The sequence below is a fragment of the Eleginops maclovinus genome, chromosome 20 (genome assembly GCF_036324505.1).
Source record: "Eleginops maclovinus isolate JMC-PN-2008 ecotype Puerto Natales chromosome 20, JC_Emac_rtc_rv5, whole genome shotgun sequence".
Lineage (NCBI taxonomy): Eukaryota > Metazoa > Chordata > Actinopteri > Perciformes > Eleginopidae > Eleginops > Eleginops maclovinus.
The window spans coordinates 9,162,296-9,189,200 of NC_086368.1; the positions used below are offsets into that span (position 1 = coordinate 9,162,296).

Here is a 26,905-nt window from a genome sequence, read left to right on the forward strand (position 1 = left end):
GTTTATGCTAGTAGCGGCTAATGTAGCATCAAGCATTTAGTGTCAAGCGGAGCTGAGGAGCAGGCTACAGGTCTTGTAAATCCACTTCTGTCTAACAAACCCTCTCTTAAAAATGTCAATACTAATAGTTTTTAGTGATATCTCTTTGGGAAATACATCACACTATGCACATCTTGCTCTCTTTTCAAAATGTTTCAAATAAATGATGCAATAGTCCTCACAAGACCTGTAAACAGACTTTGATGTGTGAAATTGAAAGATTCCCCTTCCAGACAAACTGAATGCAGGAATATTTCTGACACTGTATGGATCTTTATGGGCATGAGTGGATGAATTAGGGACCTTGAAAACTCCTGTGGAGTGCTTTGCTAGCCAAGTGGTTTCAGCACATACCATTTCACTGCAATATTCTGCTTTTCATTCCTGCCTTGGAAGCTTTGTTGGCTATGTTGCATGCCATACCCTTTTCTCTCTCCCCCTCACATGTCTACACTGTTCTCTTTCATTTAAAGACAGAAATACCTTCAAAAGGGACTTGTGAATTGAAATCAGACTTGAAGATCACAAATTAAAAACCTTTGGGTCAACAGCTCTGATTACTTTCTATACACTCAAGCGAGTTGTCCGACTTCCAAGAAAACATTTATAATAAACACAGATAGCATTTCTATGCTCAAAGTCTTACTGCAATTAATACACCTACATTAGTAATGTACATATAAAAATAGACAATTGAAGCACCTTTCATTAGGTCACATTTAGTATAATGAACTCATGTAAAGTATGTTCTGTGTTTCTCTTCTCCATTCTTTGTGAATTCCTTATACGTATCAGCTCGGGTGTAGTCACAAACACATTACGTTGTAAAAGAGCTTTTAACATCAACCGCTGATAGCGATACAATTACTTAGTGTTGCAGTCTTGTTTAAGCTCTATGTTTTCATAACCCTAGAGTGTGCAACCTATATCCTCATAAATTGTTGAGTTTGAACAGTCCTGCCACTACAGATACACCCAAACCCTTTTAACACTAACACATAAAGTCATTAGATCTATAATTTGACATCACAAAATATCTTAATCAGAACACTTAGACATATCATCAAAACATATCCCTACAGGTATTTCTGCGCATGTATTACTTCATACTATCAGCCTCTTAGAAATTGTATTTCCACTCCATGTGTGACAAAAATAATACCAGAGGGCCTATGGTATGTATCAGAGAGGAACAACTGCTGCATATCTATATCTGTCCCAGAAGCCTTTGACAGAGGGCACACACTCTTCTGTCAGGCAGCACAACAAACTGCCAACAGCCACCAGAGGTAGGGGGGAAATTAGAGCCACCTTTCACCTGGTATAACAGCTGAAGGATATGATGAGCGAAAAAGAGGGAGGAAACCAGGGGGAAATTAAAATAAACAGATGCATTGAAGGTCAGGATTGACTAGTAAAACTACTCCAGTGCACATAACTTTTGCTATCTGAAAAAAAAAAAGACATTTTCTATCTTTTCCTGTCGGATGCATATGCCTTTAAAAAGTATGAACCAAGAACTTTTGCCCTCTCGCTCGCATATTTGGCATTGTGGATTGTGGGTCAGAATAGTCGGAAATGCTTAGTGGCTTGCATAAAGCAAAATCATCAGATGCTGAAGGACATCCTGGTATTTTTGGCAGACTACATGTGACATACTCAAGATTTGACTATTTCTTTCTAGCATACTAAATATGGTAGTATGGGTACACTGGGTCTTTTTTATTGGACTTATGCTATTAATAATGGCTGAAATGTCACATCCTTTGTGCCACAGATCAATATTGTCAGGGATAAGCTACATCAGGCTTTAGCTACACAGGCAATATTTGCTAGAAGATAAGCTAGAAACATACCATCTTAAATCCTTTTAAGGAAAAATTTAGCGTACAGGTCACAATGAATAACTGAAATCCGTGTTTGACTACATCATTGTCTATTCTAAAGTCGGTGGACAGGTGGAATGAGCACAGCATCCTATTTCAAAGTGTTCACCTAGGACTGTTTAATTACACTTGTTCACTGTGAGAAATCCCAGTTTAATGAAAATCGAGACTAGCGTTTTTCTTTTTTCTTAAATCCTTGGTTTCACATTTATCAGATCAGATTGTTGGTACCGTCTCAATTTCTGATTCCAGCGACTAACATGGAGAAAAGAACAGCAGCAGGTCAACGTCTTGTGTTACCTGTGAAAGTGCAGGAAGAGGAAATGGAGGTTGGGAGTGTGCTAGTGAAGGCTCTACTTCATCAGAGATACGAGGAATCCTTCCATCTTGTTTCCTGTGAGTCAGAGAACATAGAGGGGTGGGAGGAGGGAGAGAGAAAGAGAGGTTATTGCAACCTTGAGTTCAATTTCTTATTCAAGCAAGCAGAGGAAATGTCTTTAAGTCAACTTACTCATCCCATCAAAGAGAGTCATTCAACTCTTACAACAACGAAAAGGGCACCTTCATTGCGCCACTGTTCTGATAATATTTCTTAACTAAGGAGAAATAAAAACACTTCCTGTGCTTTGTATAAAGTTTGCAAGCAGATTTTGCCTTCACACCAGCTAGGTTGACAGCGATGAAATGAGTGCGAGATTGTGAAATAGAAGAGATCAGCTGCGCAGATGTAGAGGGAAGAGTATAAACCAGAGGAGAGTAAAGTGAAAACTGGATACAAAGCAGAAGAAGAAAGAACCCTTGGCTTTCATCTGTTAACCCGCTGCCCTCGCCTCTCTTTCCCTGTTCCCCTCGGCCATTTCTCTTCTCATTGCGAATCGAGTGATTTACCAGTCTGAGCAGGATTCTGGTCACAGCTTATTATTTCACACTTTGTCTCACACAACAAGTCAGTTGCAAGAACTGGCAGCCCGTCTGTGCATGCAACCTGTTCACAAACCTGCAGCAGAGGGCATTTCTGAACGCTGCTGTGGAGCAAAAGACTCAGAGAACAACAGCACAATCTGATTTCTTGGTGAGAATGCAGTGTGCACTCGCATATTTCATCCATTCTGCCATTTTGGCACACATCACAGTGGTGTGTTATGTGTTGAAATAAGATAAATTACAAAGGGATCTTTCTTCTGCAGACGGTCCATTAATTCATATTGTAGCTTCCTATCTGACAATGTTCTAACTCTTGCAACTGAAAGAGTATAAGTCTGAGTAAACATAGCTGCACTTTTATGGCAACAATCTGCTGACCTGGAGTTGAGGTTAAAAAAACCAATTTGTAACAAGACAGTAACACCATTCTTTTTTTGCCTCTGATCTCTGCTGAATCCCAGGAAATGACTAAAAGAGGCTGTCAGATCTTTCCCGCAGCATCGCCAGTTTCTCAGAACTGACATTCCTTTGGAGAGAAGCATCTTTCATATAATGCAGCCGGAAAACGATGAAAAGATCGTGTCAAATGCAGCTTCCAGCCAAGAACGATGCATTAAAATATGCCTACAAAGAAGTGTCTCACTGTGTTTGCTCGGTTAGAAATCTGCATACCTTGTCCTGAGGTGACACTTCTTTAACTCTCCCATGAGAGCAGTTAAGCAAACACCAAAGACAAAAACACAAAAGTATAATTAAATTTGATTAACATGGGTTTTTTTTCCCACCTTGACACGAATGAAAGACTATTGCGCTAAATTCACGCTTATTTAAACATTGTACAGTAGGCTTGAGTCACCTGCCCGCTACTTTAGCATGCAGATCATTACCCAAACGTACCATGTGGGACTATTTCCATAATGAAAGGCAAAGCTCAAAGGTGCAAATCAATCTTGATTTAGGAAAACTCCACAGACAGAACGATGATGGCTGCCTGACAGCCTGCTACTTTCACTGCTGATGGAACGCTTGGTGGCTCCCATCACGGAAGATGAATAATTGTATGTGGTATGTGTGTGTGTGTGTGTGTGTGTGTGTGTGTGTGTGTGTGTGTGTGTGTGTGTGTGTGTGTGTGTGTGTGTGTGTGTGTGTGTGTGTGTGTGTGTGTGTGTGTGTATGTGTGTGTGTGTGTTTATACGATCAATTTCTAAAGCAGATAACAGAAACATATCTGGGGGAAGGGTAAATGCTAAGTTTGACTCAGGGAGATATTTCAGGATGGCACATTCTGACGAATAGAACGAGCACACGTTATCAAATACCATCCTGACATATGACATGATGATTTTGTATGATATGGATTTATTAGGTCACAGGGGGGGAGAGAAACTCACTCTTGCATACACTTTAGGATTCTAGCATTTGCAGTCCATTTAAATGCATAAAAACTCCAAAAACCAAATTAAGGACCATTTAAATAGCCTGACACCTTTCATATATCTTTTGTTGATTCTGTTATTTTGGAATCACTAGCATTCCCTAATGGGAAATCAATCAATAATACCTTCAATGTTTTCAATTAAATCAATGATGCAACTAGTATGCAATGAATGAGCCACAATGTCTGCAATCAGGAATCCCTGCTGTTTGATTTATGTATACAAAGAGCACACTATCTCTCCGAATCCAAACGTACAGAGATCTAGAGTTATATAAATAACCAACCGTTAAACAGATCAATGAAATTCTCTGGTGTTTTCTAAAGAGCGATGGTAAATTTCAAGGGTGGGGCCCATGCTCAGCAGCAGCCAGGTGGCCGGGTCACTGTGTCACGTCAGATGGATGATTGGCACGCTGTAGGCACATCCCCAGCAACAAATATGTAGCCAGCTTAAACAATGAGATGCCTCTTGCCAAGCTGCATACACATGATCCCATGTGAAGGGTTCATGCCTCAGTCACATCGGATGAACTGTCTTCAAATGTAGGGATGCAGAAAGCCAAGGAAGAAACAGAAAAAGGAACATAGGTGTATGTCACTTTCTATCTCCTTTGCCGAGTTAGAAGTGTTGCTCATGCTAATGTTGATATGGTGTGTGCTCCCACTGCTACAACAACATTTTTAGGATCATTATTTCTGAATTCCCATTAATTTTGCAGCACTTTTTTACCCACTTTTGGAAAACACCGGATGCTACAGATGTATAAATGTGTCACCTAGCAACTTCATCACCTGAATCAAAGATGATCCATTTGAAAAACAAATCCAAAAGCTCAAATACAGAAGGAATGTTAGGATAAAATTAGATAAAAGTACAGACATAAGTATATCATAAATAGTGACTCATATTAGCATAATCTAAAGTGTTCTAAATTTACTAGTTTTCACCTTTAAGTCCTTCACGCTGGACAACAATGCTCTTAACGACAGACTTGTACGATTCTATATCATTTTTTGGCTTTATAAAATAAATTATTAAAACTAAATCCGCCAATGAGTCCTATGTGTTGCCAGCAGCTGCCTCCACAGACTGCTGGGTCATAAGCTCTAATAAGACTTCCAGCTTTGTGTAGTCCAATCATGGCTTGAGGAGCACCTACAAATACAAATGAGCTGCACAACACCGAATGTTCCCTAAACTGAATTTAAAACCTACATTTGGGTAAGATGGATCTGTTTTGTGTGGCTGTAGTCACTGAGAGCAGACGGTCAAGGTCAGTCAGATACAGCGAAACAGCTGAATCATTACATCACATGTTAAAGGTCAATGTATCAACTATACATTTAACTATGCATTTCCCCTGGAGATAGTTGTTTTAACCTTTGGACCCAAAATGAACTTCCATATCCTATAAGTGAAATGTTTGGCTTGCTGACTACACTGAAAAGGACTAGTAAGACCAACGGTTTTACTTTCCATACAAGCAAATGAAAACAGTAACAGATGTTCCGCTGTGTGCGATGCACTGTAGATTGTGATGAGTCATGCTTAGTCATTACCACTTATACTAAGCATGCTGTTGGCCACAGACAAAGCAGAGCTTTATTTTAAGTATGTGTTGACTTTCGATAAATAAGTACTTTTTAAAGATTTTTTTCATTATTAGATCGGGAATTTCGGTATGGCCCAAATATTTTAGCAGAAAAACGGCATACATCGCTGAAGCAGAGGAAAAATCAGCATAGATTTAAGTTAGAAATCCAAATAACTGAATTGGTTAAATGAAGGTGGGAAAAGTATGTAGGTTCATTTTAAAAGGTTTATCTTTAGAAGTGTACAAGATAAACATATATAATGTGAACACTGTTGACTCAATGGCTGAACATAATCTCTCCAAGCTTTTCAAATGCATTGGTTTCTTTGGATAACCAAGATATCCTCAGATGATGTGTCTCTATACAATAGATTTATCTTGACTGTTAATTGCAGACAAATAACTAAAATGATTAAACTAAAGGCAGAAACCAACAATAGTGTAAATAGTTAACTTATCCACTTTTGTAATTTCAAGAGATGCCTTTGTTTCTTTTTTCTAACAAAAGACATCCTCAGAATGAGTGCTGCTTTGGTTAAGGTAACCGTGTATAGAAATTGTAGACTAACTGTGTTGGTTAAAGCTTAGCAAAAGGGATTTAAAAAGAGCTTTGAGAAGTTGTTTTCAGCAAATCCATCTTGCATTTATAAAGACAGACACGTGTTATCCACTGATTTGCAACTATATCCCAAATGTGTTAAGATATCTGTATCCAACAAGAAGTAAAACAAACACGTCTGATGTGTTTCCAGCAGCCCAATTGTAATACACCCAACTAATTACAATATTTTAGTGATATTGTAATTATAAGTTTGACTACCGATGAGTTTTTTTGTGAAACATTGATATCTAGGCAATGCTGCCAAAAACAAGACTCTCCCACTGTAGAGAAAAACAACAAAAGCAAATGATGGTGTAGCCTGCTTTTCACATAGTCAACTAATCGATGACTTTCCGCCAATCATACATGCAACTATACGTTTATGTCAACTTTTAATCTGAAGGCTCTGAGCTAAAAAAAACAGTACACTCTACAAACAGTAGACAGTACACAGGGTTATCATCACTACCATTCGTCAACCTCTTTCTTGATATCACCAAAGACTTTATCTCAAGTTGCTCCCGGAAGAGTGAATTGGAAACTTTGGTAAACAAACCTGCAGACATTTCGGGAACATTTTCCCCTTGGTAATTGTAGACAGCCAAATGAACCTTGGCTAAACATTTAAGCTCAAAGCCATCTTTGAGAAAATCATGTTCATTAGTAATAGATTTTCACTAAAGGAGATCTAGTTTGTCTTTTAAACTGCATTATAGATACAATTCTCGCTCAGGGCTCGTGTGCCAGGATTCATTCACGCCCAACAAATATAACATTTAAATCATGTTTTTGCTTTAAGAGTAATGTTCGCTTGGCTGCATCTTTCCTTCCACCCTCAACACACACACACACACACACACACACACACACACACACACACACACACACACACACACACACACACACACACACACACACACACACACACACACACACACACACACACACACACACACACACACACACACACACACACACACACACACACACACACACACACACACACACACACACACACACACACACACACACACACACACACACACTCCAAGAGACAAGTACACATAAACCCCTAATCTTTGCAGGTTCACTTAGTAGAGAGCAACTAATCTAATCAAGTGCAGCAGCTAATGCACAATGAAAGCAGAGTCGTTTACTTGAGATGCCAGTCATCCACTTCCTGGGTGGACGGGAGAAATGGAGAGGAAGACAGACATATAGAGAAAGTTTGACAAAGGATAAAGGACATAGCTGTATATATATTCTGTTTCTTCGTCTTATCCGTCTATTTTGTGTTGACTCAATCTTGCGACAGTTCTTTCCTCTCATCCCAGTCCATTCTTACCTGTCTTTTGTGCTGCTTCACTTGTAGCCAAGTCTTTTCTTCTCAACAACTCCTCTACGAATCGCTGCCTCTGAGCGTCTGACTAACTCTCTCTCTCCTTCAACACCTGCTGTTGGGGAATCAGCCTCTCTCCTGTCAGATGATGCTGAGAGTATCCCTCCCTCTACCCTCCCTCCCCCTTTCTCTCTTTTCTCTCTACACATTTTCCTGACTGTTATTGTGAAGTAAGCAGAAATGCTCCCTTTTCTCCATCTCCTGCACGCTCTCTGCTAATTTCTCCCCTTTGTTCGCTTTCAGCCTTCATCTCCACCTCCTCTCTTTTCTCTTGTCAATGACTGAGAACTGCCCGGCAGAAGCAGAGGCTGTTCCTTCCTTAGCATTTGCCTCAATGAGTCTGCTTGTTAACATCCAAATTTGCTCATTCAATACAAAATGCCGTTACCGGATGTATGCGTGAAAGCAAAGTTTCCCAAAACAGGGACATTAGCTTATCTGAAAGGCGACATCGAATCTCTGTGTCGTATTATCTGCTTCGCTCTGAGAGCTTGTTCCAGCGTCATAAAACCTCTTCCTCAGAAATTAGCCTCACCATCCCATTGTTCGTTTGACACATTAGTGGCAGGCAGTTAGCTGAAAAGCTCTCAAAATGGTGCACACTTTGTAGCTTGCATGCACATAATGGAAAAAAAAAAAAAAAAAACAACTTGCTCGGGCAACAGAGGAATAAAGCAGGTCAATATATTCCCGAGTAATCACATTTCCCTAATCTTCATGCATAGACCATAGAAGACATCACTACACATTACGGGGAAAGTCACAGCACTTTTTTTTGCTTGAACGGCGTTCACTTGATTTTGATCCTGTCCACCTTTATGCAACAAAACAATATGAAATGAGCGTTTCATTTTTATGTAACTCTCCTCCACGAGTGGTTCAAGGTAGAATGTACATGCAGGCTGCTCACAGATAAACCTACTCCTACACAAAGGACTGCAACAATGATTTAAAACGACATACAAGGTAGAGCTAACATTCTTGCTCATACAAGTCTCTTCAACACAAAACAAACTATAAATACCAAATGTAGGCCTATATTCACTTATCAGACGTGCTTCACCTTTTGGAAAACAATGGCAGAGAAGCTCAAGATTCCGAATCGTATGTGCATCTTCGCCTTGAAGCATTACGTTTGAAAACAGATTTAGCTGCATGCTAGCGTTACAGTTATAGTACTTAAGTACAGAGCTGCGAAAAATGTAACAGTAGAGCCAATCAATAAGCGATGCTGCATGTTCTAAAACACATTGAGAAGAGGATGTGAGTCAATCCTTTTGGAGCACTACCTCATGTGTGTTGTGTATATTGGTACAGGAAGCAGAGCTAGATTAAAGGTATGGTTTGTATGGTTTGAAAAGTACGTATCAGTATTCAGTTTATTAACTATGGTACATATTGTGGCACGCCCCAGTGTGGAGAAACAGACAGGACTATGGAAACAATGCACTGTTGTGTATAGGGGGAAGCAGCAGCCCCCTATACATTTAGTATGTTTTCCCAGCTTTACCTTGCAGTCAGGCAGCCCTTTATAGAAAACTGAAGCTGATTGTATCAATCTACTTCAAAGTCACCAGACTCTTTTGAAAAAAACATAAATTTCACCTTGCAGAACAGAGAGTTGCTTGTTTACCACTGCCTTTATCTGTAAGTTTGTTTGAGACCAAGACCCTAAAGGTTTGGGGTTACAATGAATAACTTACATTGTGGTATTCCACTAAAGCTCCCAGGAAAAACGCTTCACCACTCCACGCTCAAGATATTGTTACCACACAGAGAAATACCTGATCATGGTTGAACTACAACAGTAAGAGAAGGAACATGAAGCGTTCAGGTTAAGCACAATTAACACTTCTCCGCCCGTTTCCAGCCTCGGAGCTACCAGCGGGGTGGAGCTGGAGATGAAAGGGGATCTTTGCCTTCACGAGGCAGAACAAATTGGAGTTAAATCAGGTCAGGAAGAGGTTCACTAAACAAATGAGGAGTTTTTTGTTCCAAGTGAGTACTAGGGAATCTAGAATTGTCAGAATAATTAGACGTTCTGCAATCATGAGAGCCGTTGTTTGTGGTTCATGCAGAGACTCTTCTGACTCTTACAACATTTTTCTTTGTCACTTTCTGCTTCCCACATGTCTTCAGGCAGCATGTCCAAATCTAAAATCTACACAGAACCAAACCAAAAGAATCAGCAAGTATTATTACAAGGATTTTTCTCAATGTGACCATAATTGAATACAACCAAATATTCTTATAGCAAAGTCTAAAGCTGTTGGGTAGCTGCAGGCTGCAAACACAACGAAGGGTAGAAGGGTCGCTAAAACCTTTGTAAAAGTGCCTCTGTGTTGCTGCTCCTCTCAATGAACTATGCCAAATGCCGAGCAGCTCTGTGAATGGATGGAACCTTTAACATTCAGGAAAATGAAGAAAAACGTATATGGGATTCTGGGTCCTGGTCTACTTTTAAGGGTCAGTGCAGATCTAAAAGTATTCATCCCTCCTAAGTCCACAACTTTTCACTTTGGTCAAGCCCATACAAAAGTGAATCCGATTTGACATACCACCACAAATATCAAAAGGTTTGTTAATTGAGCTGAAAAACATTTGCAGCTCTAAAGAAATCATCCAGCAGACAAAGATTAGACTCTTCAGCACTATCATTAAGCCAATGCTACTCTCCGGATCAGAGATGTCGAGGAAAAACAAGACAAAAGCACAATCCTTCATCACCAGCGTATCTTGAGCATCCACTGTCCAGATATCATCAGTGACGGTATTCTCCTGCAGAGAAGAGGCAAACAACCTGTGTAAGAGAGAATGATGGGGAATGGTCGGGCGCACTCTTCAAAAACCCAATACCAGCATCACAAAGCAGGGTCTTTGATGTATCCCAAGAGAGACATGGAAAAAGTTTGAAAGGAAAGCCCAGAACAGAAGATTCTCGAGAAATGTGGTCAATGAATGATGCTCCATTTAAAAAGGGCGCAAACCAAGTCATGTTAATCATGTTAAGTATTCTGTTACTGTATACTTTTGAGTTTCATGCACACTTATGCAGGCCAGTACTGAACACAAAAATACAACATCGCTGAAAAAAAAGAGTGGCGTTTTGGGCTACTTTAGCACAATGGAGCAATGTTTGTTTCATGCACAAGTACTTTGCTGGTGGAATTTACATCCTGCAGTTCCTTTCAGAAAGAAGGAAAACTGCTTGAAACATGGAAGGGAACAATACAGGATTTGAATATTGTCAATATAACTCCTACAGCTCCTTCATTGTATAATAGATCATTTTCATACTGACGTTAAACTCATTGGCTGCCATACCCCACTTAGAGTCAAACACGCCTTCTCCTGGAGTTGGCATGATTGGGTTTCATTCGAGCAGCTTCAGTGTCCACATCCCTCACACCACAAAGTGTTAGTCGAAAGCATAGGTTTATCAAAGTGTCTAATTTCCTCATTGAACATTTTGCATGTTGCATGAAAAAACATGTGAATTTTGAACTGAGGCAGGAATAGAGGAAAAAGATGACTTCCAATCAAAAATGTATTTCTCATGTGTAGCTTTTGCTGGGCTTGGCCATGGCCCTTATTCTCCTCACAGCTTGAAAGGTGGGAAAGGAAGCAGTTCTTCAACACTACAACATCGTTGTCAACACTCCCAGCACCACACTGACTCCCATAATTACCTTGCGTTTGGGAGGCCCTATCCATTGATTCTGATTAAACCTGGACCCACACTGAGTGTGAAACCACAGGACTATCAGTGGGAAGGGTATCATATGGAAGACATACAGCTCAACCACAGTTCACCAACACAATAATCCCCTCTGCGACTGTTTTCTTGCACACTCATTTTGATATGGATCTACAAAAACCAAGATTTATTTGGTAAAATTTGAATGCAATAATGAAAACCGATTAAAACAGTCAGTCACTATATACTCTTTTTAAGGATGATATTACTCTTTTTACTTTTTAATATTAAAGTAATAGCCATAAATGATGTGAGTAAATCAAGGTTACAGCTGGCATTTAATAGAATATTCCTTTGAAAGGTGGCCAATCACACAAGCTTGCACATTCAGAACAACATCATTACTTTCACACCCACAGAAATTGAAGACTCAAAAGTTAAAATGCCTTAAAAACACAATCCTGTCAAAATCACATGCTGGAGCACACACAGTCTGGCAACGCTTTGACATCATTTCATGGCCATAAAAATATTTTCAGCTAAAGTTAGCCTGCTGGCTGTCTATAGAGGAATTTGAACAGGGGAAAAAAATAAGAACCATCATTGTCTTTAGTGAATAATATTTGCTCCAGGGAATAGAAAGGTACACTTTAACAACAAATATAAACAACAAAAGTAATCTTTTTCTTTCCAATTTCTTGGTTTTTAAACGTAGACAAACTGTCCCAAACAAGTATTTTCTCAACCTAAATTGATTAAACGGGGCATGGATTGAACGTTTTTGGAGTTTCTGAGTGCCACATCAGCTAATCTGGTGATAAGAGTCATCATGTGGACGTGAAAGGCTGTAGGACGCTGATCCAGTTGGGAAAATTGGCAGCTAAGTAAGGAGCAAAAAAAGGAGGCAAAACAACAACAACACAGCTCAACTCAAGCAGAGGAAAGTAGATAATGCTCATGAAGAATAGCTGAAGAGCTCTTATTATTTGACATGGCAATATGGTAATATTGAAGCATTAACAAACCGGTCTTTACCATTTTCAAGACTAAATAATGTACCACATTTCATCTAGCTTAGAAACTTGTATTTGACAACACTGATTTAATATACGTCATTGTAGAATTGTGAAGAATGATTAAATTCTTAATACTATTTATGCACAATCTTCATGAATGCCATCAAGCAAACCATACATGCCTTATCAAATAAATAGTTCTGCACTGTATGAGTCACTCTCTGTCATCCTACTCAGTGAGGTATGTACATTGGAGAGGGTCTTGGAATGAGATTTAACAGAGCATGATTATATGGAAGCAACCTCCTGTCAATGTTAAATTGCTACAATAGCAAGCAACTGGGCAAGGCAAAAGGCACAAAATACAAATATGAAACCTGAAAATGAACATAAAACTTAAAAAAAGATCTGAACATGTCTTGTCCTATCTAGCTGAGCAGGGGCAGTCTAGCTCTCATGTAATTGAACAGGTGCACTGAGTAACAGACGAACCCCATCTGCTAAAATTACCTCCATCATCACCGTGCTGCTCTCTGACCGTGTCCCCTGCACAACCTGTACGGGCCACATTGCAACTGGATTGGGTCATAATGTTTTCACTGAGGGTCGGACATACCTGTCTGGGTCGCAGCAGGATTTTTCTTCCCTGGCGGATTTTGACGCTATTAAAATGCAATTAAGACGGATGGAGTGACCTGCTTAGCCATTTGATCTCAGTCCAATTCAACATCTGAGACGAAATGGAGGAAAAAAACGGGGAGAAATGCAATTTTAGGAAAGCTCTACTGATAGTTAAAATTTTCAAGAAGGTCCAACATGGCAAATATAAACATCATATTTGTCCTCATGACAGTCAACAACAGCCTTGGTCTGCCCATTGAGCTACAGTTGGCTACCCCCCCCTCCATCTTTGCTTTCCTCTCATGGCTCTGATTCTTATATTAGGAAAAGAGTGGCCATTAACAGCAGGCTGAAGAGGCATAGATGCCCAATTAGAGGCCTCTCAGTCCCACTCTTCCAACACTGAGGAGACTTCATTACCGCCCAGCTCCTCATGTCAGTCGAGGGGTTGCTCAGACTCATTGTGCTTCTGAGAGAAGATGGCTGCAAGGCATACCTCGAGCTGTGAACACACATATCACATTATATCAAAGAGCATCCCCTCGAAAAGCAACTCTAACCGAACAAGTTTATTCGAAAATGATTTTTATTTATAGGTGGATTACCCAAATGTTGATGCAAGTGTTTTGTTTCATTAGCTGCATGACTACACAGCAATTCAAATTATAATACGGCATTCAAAAATGTCCCAATGTTTGCAGAATCTAAATGTTAAGGTCAAAATCTCAAGATCTATAATGACTGTTCTAAGCGCCATTATCCAGAGCAATCAAGTTAATGAGTGTTTAATTAGGACGCCAGTGCTTTGGGCAGTTTTGCACCGTAAAATAAGTGTATAACCAGCTTTAATGGAGAGCACCTCCTTGTCCAAATAATTCAGGGCTACTCCAGTCACATCAACATGAAAGAAAACGTTTGTGTGCCAGAGGAGAGGTTAGAACACGGTTGCGCCCGGCTGGAGTGAAGGAAAAGTGTGTTTGTCCCAGCACACACAGTACCTCACTTCCACCTGGCTGCGTGATGATAATGGTGTGATGGATTTGAAGCAGTGGCACATGGCAGGGGATCCAGGAAAGCTAGTTTTCAATTTACAGACACTGGGGTCTGAAGCCACGGTAGTAAATATCACCAGCATGGTGCGGTTTCTAACACAATAGCTGCGTGACAGACTATACGTAACAGAGAGTGAGTCACACTCAAGTAAAACTGAAACATGTCGTTATTAAGTCATAACGTTTTCTAAAACCATTGAACCATGTATGATACTGGAACAATACCTACTAGATTGGAGCAAAAAACTCCAAGACATCACGCAAATTATTAACTATTTTGTTAATACTTGGGCTTTCTTAATCTCAGTGCAGCTACAGATGGAATACACAATAGTCATAATGACTCTGTGATTACAATCAGAGAACTGCCCTGGGAATAGTTATCTCTTAGTCGCCATTAGCATGCACTACAGACCTGTTTGTAAAAGAGAAAGCCTGAATCCTCATAATGAAATTCAGTGGGTGTATTCTCCTCTGATGAGCCTGAATCATCCTTGCACCTTCAATTTCCCCTTTCCAGCAAACCCTCCCATTGTCCTTTCCATACTTATTATGGCTCCCCCCTTTTTTTAAGGAGTCTGCAGCACATTTGATTTATAATGATGAAGCAACACAATTTGTCTAGCTGCTGGCAACCTGGCTGAGAGCCTTGTAAACAAAAGGATAAATCCATCTGAACAAAAGAATACCCTCTGTATCGCTTTATTGAATATGAGAGGCAAAAAGGAACACAAAAAGTCAAGAAAATGCAATCAATAATTTGTCTTTATGTCTGTGTTCTGTTTTAATTTCTCTTTTTAATTCCAGTCAAAGAGAGATTGTATCTTGTCCTCTTCTAATTACCTGTGCTAATAACAGCAGGTAAGCGTCTCTGAAACAATTCACATGTGCTGGCTTGAATCTATGCCATACTGTAAGGAGCTGTATTTATTAGCATCTCTACATAGAACTTGAGCAGCAACGCGATCATTAATGAAAACAAAACACCAACACTTCTTAAACGGCTACCTACTAAAAGGACTTGACTCACAATATTGATATAACAATTATTTTAACGTCTGGAACTGCGGCAACAGATTTTTTCAGAGTTTATTTTCCATTAACCAGACTTTAAAAAATGCCAGAGCCAATACTGTGTTCCTGTTAGCGTTTACTTCCCTTCTATCTTCTTCTGTTGATTTTGGGGGTTTTAGGGACAGTTTAGCCTTCATGAATACAAAGTTTCATGAGCTCCACAGATAAAACAATTAAATATTCAAAACTATTCCATGGTGCTTTCTGATGGAGGAAAATAATGTTGGTTCTCCACAGCTGATTTTAATTTTACTGGACTTCTGTGATATGCAGATTGATATGACTGCACATAGTATACCGATCCTCCTTAGCAACGGTCTGTTCTCCTTAACAGGAGTCTGTTAGCAAAAACTAAGAACCTCATTACTTGGTAGAATATATAAAATACATTATTGCAAATATATTTCCATGTTAAAGGGATAATTTGTACCTTTGATTGAGGTCTCATACGCTGAGCGTGTCACAGATGACAAGCTGGTGTGACACACATATTTATGCTCCCAAGTCACATTTCTCTGCTCTTGCCACCTGTATTTACAGCCACACATTTGCTTCTCTGTGCTCGGAGACTTCCTGCCAAATGGGCAACATTACAAGCTCCACTGTGTCCATTTAAATCATATGCACATATCTAAGGCCTTAAGACAAGATTGTGAGAAAATCATTTTATGCAAAGCTATAATTGTTACTCAAGCCAGGGAAATCCAGAGTTAAGATAAAAAAAGGTCTGCTCATGATCTTACAACAGCTTTCACCTTTTGAACTATATCTTTACTCACATCATCATATTGCAGTCACTAAGAAACCTTCCCCATGAAGGAAGCTTCCTTTCATTGCACTTCTTGGAGTATAAGCTAAAATAACTAACTAAACTTAGCATTAAATGGATGGGAAAATCAAACGCTATTCTGATGGGGAGAGGATTTGGTGTACAATTATTGAAATGTCTTTTTATAGCTGCAGCACACAACAGAAACACATGTATTTAAATGTGAACTACAGGATGTAAAATTGAGTCAGTCCACAACATTATAGTCATGCTTCATTCGGCTTTCAGATGAGTGATGTTAGATATCTTATACAAAAGTTGGTAAGTCATGTATTGCAGCCTGACCTTCAACTTGATAATGCAGCATTTGGGTTGGATGGTGTTAGGAGCAGTCTAGCATGTAACTAAATGCTCTGATGCGTAATGTTATTTTCAATAAAAATGGGAAAAGGACTCACCACAAGCTTCGGGTCCTGGAGAAAGTCTTGTCAACTCTGGAAAAACAAAGTGACATCAGATGAATCAATCAATTGAATGTTGATTAAAACCTGGAAGAAGGAAACACAATGGAAGATCTGTAAAGTATAACAATACCAAAACTCTAATTAGTAGTATAAGTTAAGATTCATTTATTTCATTTGAATGATTTGACACTGGTATTTTTTCCAATTAACATAAATAATTTTGAGTCAAGCTGTGAAACTGAGCAATGGAGCTCAACCATGAACTGCCGAAAAAGCATGCAGTAAATTATTAAAGTTAATTATAACATTTAATTTATATTTTAAAATAAAAGTGAGAGAAGGAAGGCTAAACCAGGGCTGAAATGATATTGTATTCTAGTATTTGTTGAAAGCTGAGCAGCTGTGTTCAATACAAGCTAGAGGCCAGCAATGTGTCTTTTGCTTTGCTTAACCTTGAATACAATAAATAACAATAATCTAACCAAAATGAAATAAAAGCATGAATGACCTTCTCGCAATTGGGTCGAATGGGAAAGAACGTAATATTTGAGGTTATCTTTAGCTGATAAAAACATGATTGAAATAACCTTGCCATTCATTTTTTCGAATAAAAGGTCACTGTGAAATATAAAACACCCAGGTGTCTGGCTTTACGTTTAACATTTGCAGACAGAGATATGAGATGATATAATAAAATAGGGACTGACTTTGGGGGACCACAGATTTGAACACAACAAGGTTGTAAATATTTCCTCCACTGTTTTTTTTTTGTTATTATTTTTTAAATAGGACACATTTGCTTGTCATCTGCATATTTATGAATAATCCGTCCTAATGGCAACTTAAATACACACAATAAAAGGGGGCAGGTATAGAGACTTGGGGAACGCCAGAGTTCAGAAAGGCAACAGAAGAGGAGGCCTCACCAACATTACTGAAGATTTGTTCGATTAGTTTGACCAGTTTAGGAGTGTCCTGATGCAACCCACTTCTTAAGTCAAAACTTATGCCACTAATTCCTAAAGGGAAACATCTGGCTCTTTGGCTGCTGAATTGCCCACTAAGTTCCTTAACTAGGTGCTTACTTAGCAGTACCTGTCTAAATTCAGGTGAGAGCAGTAAGAGTTAATCAAAACAGTAAAATTACAGAGTGTTAAAAAGAAAAAGATGAAACGCTCCCTAAAGAGGAACCGAGTCCGATGACAACTATGTTCATCCCTAGTTCATCTTCTGCCAAAAGCACATGACATTACTGACATAACAACTAAGCTTTATGCAAATGAACCGGCAATCACGTCGGCAATATGGAGAAGAGCATATGACGTCATGTGATGATTTTAGCAAGCAACTAAAAGCTATTGATGGATATTTTCATTAGCAGAGAGTTGGCTTTCCACCTTAATTTTCTTGGCAGATCGTACCAGGATGCAAATGGAGTTGCGTATTAAAGTGATGCTGATAGGGAACCAATCTAAAGGCTGATGGTTTCATTATTCTATAGCCAACACATTATGCTATCAACATAATGATGAGATAAAATGAAAAATCAGTCTGATGCCACTTTAACTACAGGCACAATTTGCCCAAATGAAGCCAGATGGATATAATCCACCCCCCCCTTCTTCTCTGCTCCCCTTTCTTCCCTCCCCCTCATTTATCCACAACTCTGCCTGCCAACCACTTGCTTAGTCCATCCAGCAGTGGATTGTTTTGAAGATGGGAAGGATCAGCTGGCAGATGTGCCGTGAAGGCAGACTGATTTTTGGAGACCAGTCATTATAGAAAGAGAAAGTATATGTTAGAAATAACTGCCAGGAAGAGCTTATAGGAGATTGAAAAAGTCAAAAAGAAAAAGTAGTTTTTTACATGAGGGGTTTTGTGTGGCAGCTCTCTTCTTTGAATTTCCTGCATATCAATGATGCAGTGCAAAAGCTACCTGGATCAATCTCTGAAGCACCTTAGTAGAGGCTGAGTGTGGGCAATTAATCTCCTGATAATCGCCGCTTATCCTTATATTTCTGGGGCTAAGCCAATCAAATAATTACCATTGTCATTCGGTGCCAATACCGTCACAGGCATTCGCTCCATTCGTCAGTAACAACAACACAATGAAAATACCATAAATGGAATTGATGCCAGTCTGCACACAGTGTCCTGCCGGTGAATTAGGAAATTAAGCTAAGTGAAGTTATTTTTTAAGTATATTGTGCAATAATAATGTGTGAGGGAGACCAGGCTCTGTGTGAGGTTACTGCTGGGTCATCTGAGTAGCTTGCCTACCAAAAAACCTTCACACTCATCCTTTCCTATGTTTTTTCAATGCAATCTAATGATTTTTAATATTGAGGTCTACTAAACCCATGCCAGTCAACTACAGTTTGTTGCCAGTATCCGTCGACATTGAAGGAGGGACAGTGTATTGATTACTCCGTTTCCTTTCTCTGCCTCACTAAAAACGGTTCAAAATATTTAAATTGGATTCCTGGCAATGTAACATAACGTTACATAAGAATAACTTGAGTGTTTGGAGTCAGGGATTTATTCAGGAGCAACACTTAGTGCACATCTCATGTGATTTACCGCCACAGTCATAAGATATTCATGGATAATTTTTTTAATCATTTATTTATGGAAAGGAGGGTTAAGGTTGGATAGGAACTGAGGGCACAGTCTGATAGTGTTTATTTAAGAGCAACTTTAAAACTTGATTTGGATTGAACATGCAGACTTTAAATTAAAAACATATAATTTGGGCGCAGACACACATCCCCACAAATCTTTCAGTGATTGTTTTTTCTTTATTACATTGCATTACTTGTACACTGCTTATGAAGCATAAATTGTCACTTCTGAGAATTTGGAACCAGTACATACGATTTATGTTTCTGCTTGAAAAACGTGTGAAATTATTTACAAATTATCAAAAGAGTTGCGGGTTCATTTTCTGATGATCTAATAGTTTATCCAAAAACAAACTACAATATATTAACTAACACTTAAGGATTCAATTCAAAGGGGCACTCTTGATTTGAAACATGAAGTTCAGTTTACTCTTCTCAGGTTCACTGTAGAAGGAGCTTTCCATAGGTTTGAGCTGGATGAAAAGAAAAACTGCACTAAGCACTTAGTGGTTTAGAAGAAGTTGGTATTCAGAAGAAAAAAGGCCTAGTTACAGAGTTACGTTTGAAAAAATATAGCATTCTGGTGCAAGTCCCCCAGCATTAGGGAAGCAATTAGAACATGTTTGGAGTCCCCTTTTGGTTACTCTTTGTGGAGCAGAGAGACTACTAAAGGCATGCCCCCTCCACTGGGAGGCAGGACAGAGCTTAGGGGTCAAACCAGGGCTGGTAAATGTCCTCCATGTGTATCGAGCGCAACAGTCTGCCATTAGCCAAGTCTTTCCTCTAATCTCTCCTTTTTCAGTACTTATGTTTGTTGTAAAATTATTTGTAAGAGAGACAATGGGATGATGTAATAAGTTGCAACAGTTCCACCACAGTGTGTCAGACTTCAAACATGGTATTTCATAAAAGTTATGCACACTCTCAGCACTTTGTTTTGTCATTCGATACAACTCCGCTTTGCACATAACCGTAAAACGTATTTGACATACAAACAGTGACATTATGTGTGTTGCTGGTGAGGGCTCTGCCCTTTTGCTGTGTTTGTTGCTCAGTGTTGAGAATGGAACTATTAGTTTGCAAGTCAGCGATACGCCAGGTGATTATTCCTCTGCTGACAGAGGCAACACACTGTTTTGGTATTAACAGTCAGGAGTGAAAAACAGACAGTTACATAAACAAACATCCTCCATAAACTGTGGAGACACATGATACTTGTGTAAAAGGACACACAAATAGGTAGAAGGAAACATAATTGGCCTAGCCGTTGAGTTTATTTTGTAGATGTTTTTAAGACATGTAAAGTACATTTAAATGACAAGATTATTCATTCTCTACTAGGAAACAGACAGCCATTCAGACAGAAAGCACTGCGTAATCATGTTTAATGTGCAAAATCAATATGAAACGCAGCTAAATGTATTCATCAAGCTTTCTTTGAGTGGAAAGGCTATAGCGTTGCCATTTAGAACAAGATTGTCAAGTGCACTTCAGTAATTATCACACATCAGCACTCATCCTCAGCTAGATGCGATAGATATAAGGGCTGTTAACTAGACTTTTCGGTCTGTGGGGATTTAACGTATACAGTGGTATCATTCTAAATGACTTGAAACTACAGCTTTTCTTTTTCAATCGAGTCCACTTTTACCCAAGCTGGTTTATAGATCCGAGATTGCAGCGAACCAGAAATTCACCAGCTAATTTAATTTCCAGACCAACATCAATGTTTTTTAAAGAATAATTGGACTAAATTGGATGCAGCTTTAGTAGAAGTGACAAACAAACCTTTGGTGGGGTAAAGTCAGAATTTGGCTGGTTTGCTTGAAAACGATGGAAATTAGCAGCAAACTGATAATAAAAATTGTAATCTTCTCAAAATCATGTGAAGAGCTGAAGAGACTCCGAAATTGACTGACAGCACTACTAATTTAGTCTCCAATGTTATCTGGACAAGAAAATAACCACAAGAAATGTGACTTTACACAAAGTAATACGACTAAAAAGACTTTAAAAAAAGGTCTGTGTAAAGTGTTAAAATATGTAATCAGACTATGCCAAGAGCTTGATTTGATTAAGACGTGTGTGAGTAGGAGTATCAGCGCCTCCAGACAGAGGCTATATCTCTCAGTGGAAAACTGATGGACTGTCAACCCCGTGTAGAGTCTATACACCAAGTGAAGGAGTTCAAGTATCTTGTTCTCGGGTCATGGGACAATTGAGCGTGACATGGGCAGGTGGATCAGAGCAGAACGAGCGGTATTGCAGTCACTTTTCCACACCGCTGTGACAAAGAGAGACCCAAGCCAGAAGGCAAATCTCTCAGTACTGGTCCATCTTCGTTCCTACTCTCACCTACGGGTCATAAACGATGGGGTCAAGACCGAAATAACAAAATTGCAAATACAACCGGCCAAAATCGGTTTTCTCCAGAGGGTGGCTGACATCTCCTTTAGGGATAAATCAGGTATCCTCAGGGACTCAGAGTATAGCCACTGCTCCTCTGTTGAAAAGGAGCCAGTTAAGATGCCACCTCCCTTGGGAAGTGTTTCAGGCACGTCCAGTAGGGAGGAGACTGAGGGGCAGACCCAGGACCAGGTGGAGGGATTATATCTCCATGCTGGCCAGGGATCGCCTTGGAATCCTTCAGTCAGAGCTCGATGATGATGTTGCCAGGGAAAGCGAAATTTGGGGCCCTCTGTTGAAACTGCTTTCTCTGTAACCCGAATCAGGATAAGGGGTAAAAGATGGATAATGTTATGTGTTTAATAGAACACAGAAAACGCAACCTTTTAACTTGATTTTTTTGCAGTCTTTTTTGTATTTTAAACAATAGTTGTTAAGTGTTTAGTCGTGAATATTTAAACATGAACTATGAACATCAAAACCAATGAAAAATGGGAATATTTGTAATTATTTGGTTTCATTTAAATTATTAGAAGAGTAGCTGACTAACTTTTGTTCTTCGACTTCCAAATTATTCTGCAACCTCATTGCATCTTGAATGCAGGTGCCTAAAACAAATAATCAGATCCATGAAATAATTAAAGACAAACCACTAAACTGCTAAAATGACTAAGAGTAAAAGGTGTACTAAGTGCACAATAGCACTATCCTTTTCCACCAATAGGTATAATACATTCGAGGGAAACTGAAACAGAGCAGTGGGTTTTGCACACCATCCTCTGAAGTTGCGCTTGGCTGTTTCGCTGCAGTTGTCTTCAGGCTTAAAGCTGACTTGACTTACTATATAGATATATTTCTAAGCGTGTATAACCACCAGAATAATCGATCAGCTTTATCCAAATCTCCATTTCGTCATCTTTCCTCACATCTCAAAATAGGAAATTCGAGTTTGCTTAGGGATGTGTATAAGGAGGCACTGCTTTCTTGTTCCTATGGTTTGTGGATTTAAATTCAAGTGGGAGGTTTAAGAAAAAAAGTGAACACAAAACAAACAATGTTGAAAATAACTGTTCACCCACACAGTACTCAGCCATGAATTGTTTTTAAATCTTTGCTCCTGCTAGTCATAATTGCATGCGCTGAATTTGCATAGTACAAAAATAATGTCACATTAGCAAAGAGGCACTAAAACTGAGGCTCTAATAGATCACACTTTCCATTTGTTTTTTGTTCCTCTGTTTGGAAAGCGTTTTGTAGAATCAGCCATGTTATTTTCTGCTAACGGCAATTTCAAGGAAATTGTTTGCGGAAATCATGCTGCAAGAAAACAAGCGCTGAAACAAATGTAGAGTGGTTATTTATCCAAATCTCGCATTCATCCATCTCTGTTCCAGAATCCCTTTCTCTGTAATTCATTTGGCTCTAATTTCCCCTGGAGAATCTTCTTTAAACAGCAAACTAATTTTGCTGCAACAACCTAAATAAATGATAGCATTAAAATAAGACACTAAAAAGCCAATTTATTTACTTTTAAACAAACATGCTTACTCATCTCAGACAGCAGCACGCTTTAAAAAAATTCTGAGGCACTTTAGAGATAGAAAAGGGAGGTCTGTGATTTATCAGGTTTGGTGATTAATGGAGGGGAACATTTTGGGCAAGTTAAATTGACATGGCGCACGATCTGTCAACAGGGAAGCTACTATCAAACTGTTGTGGTGGAGCTTCTTCATGGTCAATGTGCAGGGGACGGTGTGGACAATGACAGGCTGAAAAACAGCTGGCTACATTTATAAAACAAAGAAAACTCTTTTTTAGGTTCATATTTATACTTTGTGCTTCTACTGTGACATGTTTCCATGCTTTAATGTTCAAAGACGTCTTCTCCGTCAACCTCTTCGAAATGTCCCTCCCCTTAACAAATCATACACAATTTGTTGGAGAGCTAGTTCGATAAAAGCGCAAGAGTGATGTCACTGTGTTAGAAAAAAAATAAAAGGAAACAAAATCAAGGCATTTCAGGAAGGGGGGGAGTGTGTGGGAGAGAAACTCCCCCCCTTCCTTTTGGGCTACAATCCCAATGGGAAATTTGGGATTCTAGCCTTTGTAGACCATTTACATGCCTACATAGTAGAGCCTGTTTTTTAAATGAATCAATACATTCTTATCAAACCTTTAACAATGCATGGAAAGAAGGGATGCATTGATCCAATGGTTTCTCACCTCACTACCTCACTCGGTTACACTCAGGGGAACCACTTTCATGCAACGTAACAAGGCCAGAGCTGTCCGTGGCACCATTACATTCGAGTCAACATGTGATGTGAAATAGTTACTGTAAATAATGGTACAGTAAATACAAAATGTTTTTTTCATTGACAAACAAAACTGAAACTGTAGTGATGTTACAGCTGGGGATCTGACGATTTCTTCGACTTAAAGTTCCTTACTAAAAGTATTTGGTCATTTCTTTAGATACTTTTAGAATCAGAAAAGGAATCCACCTACAATGTCTAATAAGAGAACAATAATATCCATAGTGTCAGTGACAGGCAAAAGCCACCATATTAAATCACTGTAGGTATAAACATGTCCTACTCTGGTAAGATTTCAACACAGCCTTAAGGGATAAATGCCATCCTTTAAAACAACTGTTGTGAGGACCACTTGGCCACCTTACAGCTAATTCAATAATTCATGATCTGAAAATCCAGTGCAATGCAACTATTCACAAGGTTAACATAAATACTCAGAGCTAAATGTTTCAAGGATATTTCAAATCACATTTAAGGGTGTGCATTTTTCAAACTAACACTTTTTCCTTTCTCTAAACTATTGATAGCAGTTTTTTTTAGATATTGCTGTTCCAAAAAAGTAGTTTATCGTACCCTACATAGCACTAGTTTCCTTGGCAGTATCTTCCTGTGCACTCTGGCTAGTTCTTATCCTGACTCTCACCACTAGTGATGTCAGATCAAGCCTCAAATATTTTGCAGGCAGACTTGGCAGAGCTCACAAGCAGCAAAACACAATGGTAAAAGTAATTTTATATTGCCTCATGAATTCTAGTGCGCTGCGTTGCTGAGAGGCTCAATGCCCATAAACCAAAAACACTTTTCATAACTCAAAGATTCACAAACATTTACAAAATCTCTCACATACAGTACACTGAAGACTAAACAAAGTCACATCCTTCCCCTATGCGGCCTCCTTTCAAATCATGCTGATGAGATTTCTACATCTTCATTGCCGCCGAAATGAAGATGTGGCTGATCATTTACCTTCCCTTTCCTCACTCCCTACTTTCCTAATTCAATATTATTGTTGATGATGAATGGCCAATGCTTCATTTTTTATTTGTTTTTATCCAGAAAGATATTTCAAAAAGGTGGCACCCTCATCAGAGCTCATCAGATTAAAAAGGTCCTACCAGCAGACCAACAGAGTGTTGTAGAAGATGAAGACCACCCCCTGTCAACTCTAGTGGTTGACTTGAAGTGTTTTAGTCTATATGTTAAACTTCACCCTTCACATAAGTGTATATCTTGTTCATCTTTCCGTAACTTTATTTAAAAACGGGCCCCATTATTGGTTTTGGGAGTTTTCCCTTTCCTGCAGTGTGTTAAATAGGCTTCTTTTGTGCATGGTCTGCAAAAGGCTAAAATCCCAAAGTTTCCTCGATGCCTGGACTCCAACACCCTGTACATCGTAGGCTAAGGGGCGGGACATCTCTAAGCGGTTGATCAATCACAATAGAGCCAGCCAGTAATCAGACAGAGGGTGAAAAGCAGTGCTGCAGAACAGGCAGTATGTCACAGAACAAACAATATACATATTGAACCTAAAAATGAGAATAATATGTCCTATTAACTACACCTTAGCATTACAAAATTGTTTACTTTTTTTTATATATGTAACCCGACCTGTCCTTGTCCACACCATCCCCTGCACATTGTCCATGAAGAAGCTCCACCAAAACAGTTTGATAGTAGCTTCCCTGTTGACAGATCGTGCTCCATGTCGATTTATCTTGTACAAAATATTCCCCTCCATTAATCACCCAACCTGATAAATCACAGACCTCCTTCTTCAATCTCTAAAGTGCCTCAGAATTGTTTTAAAGCATGCTACTGTCTGAGATGAGTTATCATCTTTGTTTAAAAGTAAATAAATTACTAAAAAGACACAAAACATAAAAATCAACCTTAAAACGTGCATAATATGTCCTCTTTCGCACTATTTGACTGACTTATTCCCTTCTACTCTCTTCCCTACTGCACTGATAGTCTCACCGTGATTCATTGAGCTTATCTTGCTAAGTATTCTGCATCATCACACCAGCAACTTCAGAAAAGTCTTAAAAACTCTCCCTTTGTGGATCATTAAATGAGCATGTCAAAAGCTTTTCATTCCTTAATTACTATTACTGAAAAACGCTGTAAATTCTGAGTGCTGTCAGTCAATGACCTTGTCTGAGTCATCCGGTTCTGCAGTTGTTGAGCAGGTGCTGTGCAAGTCCCTGAGCAACAAAATGCAACAGGTACACAAACAGTGCCACACACACATAAAGCTGGCAAACTCCAAAATACCTGTACTCTCAGACGGAATAATCCTCTGATAGCTTACCCTCCATAAGCTCCGAATGTGAAGCTCCTTTTCCTCTGAGACATCTTGCTCTGCGGATGATGAGGCTTCCCAAGTGAGAGCAGGATATCAGTGCAGGTTACAACACGAGGCTACAGAATAACAGCCATACCTGTCTCTATCTCTGCTCCTTCCTCTATGCTCCTCTCCTCTGTTTCTACACCTCTAACTCTTTCTGCTCCCGCCTTGTCTCAGCCCTGATCAAGTGTGTGTGTGTGTTGTCTGTGAGTATTTTATGTGTGTACACACCCCGGCCCTCCCTCTCTTGTGTCTCCTCTTTGCTCTCTGGATAAGTAGCTGCTATATCTGCCAGATTAAGAGAAAGGTGCGTTTGGCTGTCCTGTTGTCCTGGAAACAAACGGGACTGTTTCACAGGCTCTATCTGGACCATCCTGTTCACATTTCCAGCTGGGAGAGGGCACACAAATATTTAAATTTACAAGTCTAATGTCGTGAAGGCAACTTCCCTCTACTGATCAACAATGACAAGTGGTTCTCACGATGTGACACACAAGAGCTCTTTTCTCTAGGGCGGTTATTTGGAAAATACATTTGTAGACCTTACAAGACTTGAAGATTCAGTGTGGAAAGGATTTCTTTATTAATAAAGACATTTGATTTATATTTATACCTAACTAATAGTTTACCATTAATAATTC

General features: G+C 39.3%; 1 protein-coding gene across 1 annotated transcript in view; it reads right to left on the reverse strand.

Annotated features, from left to right (window-relative positions):
• Positions 1 to 26,420, reverse strand: part of rap1gapb (RAP1 GTPase activating protein b) — a 55,900-nt gene extending 29,480 nt beyond the window's left edge. Inside the window, 3 exon segments of the mRNA XM_063910487.1 lie at positions 2,226 to 2,319; positions 16,570 to 16,605; positions 26,229 to 26,420. Of these exon segments, the coding sequence (XP_063766557.1) occupies positions 2,226 to 2,319; positions 16,570 to 16,605; positions 26,229 to 26,272 (174 nt within the window). The 5' untranslated portion in view covers positions 26,273 to 26,420.
• Positions 26,421 to 26,905: the final 485 nt, after the last annotated feature.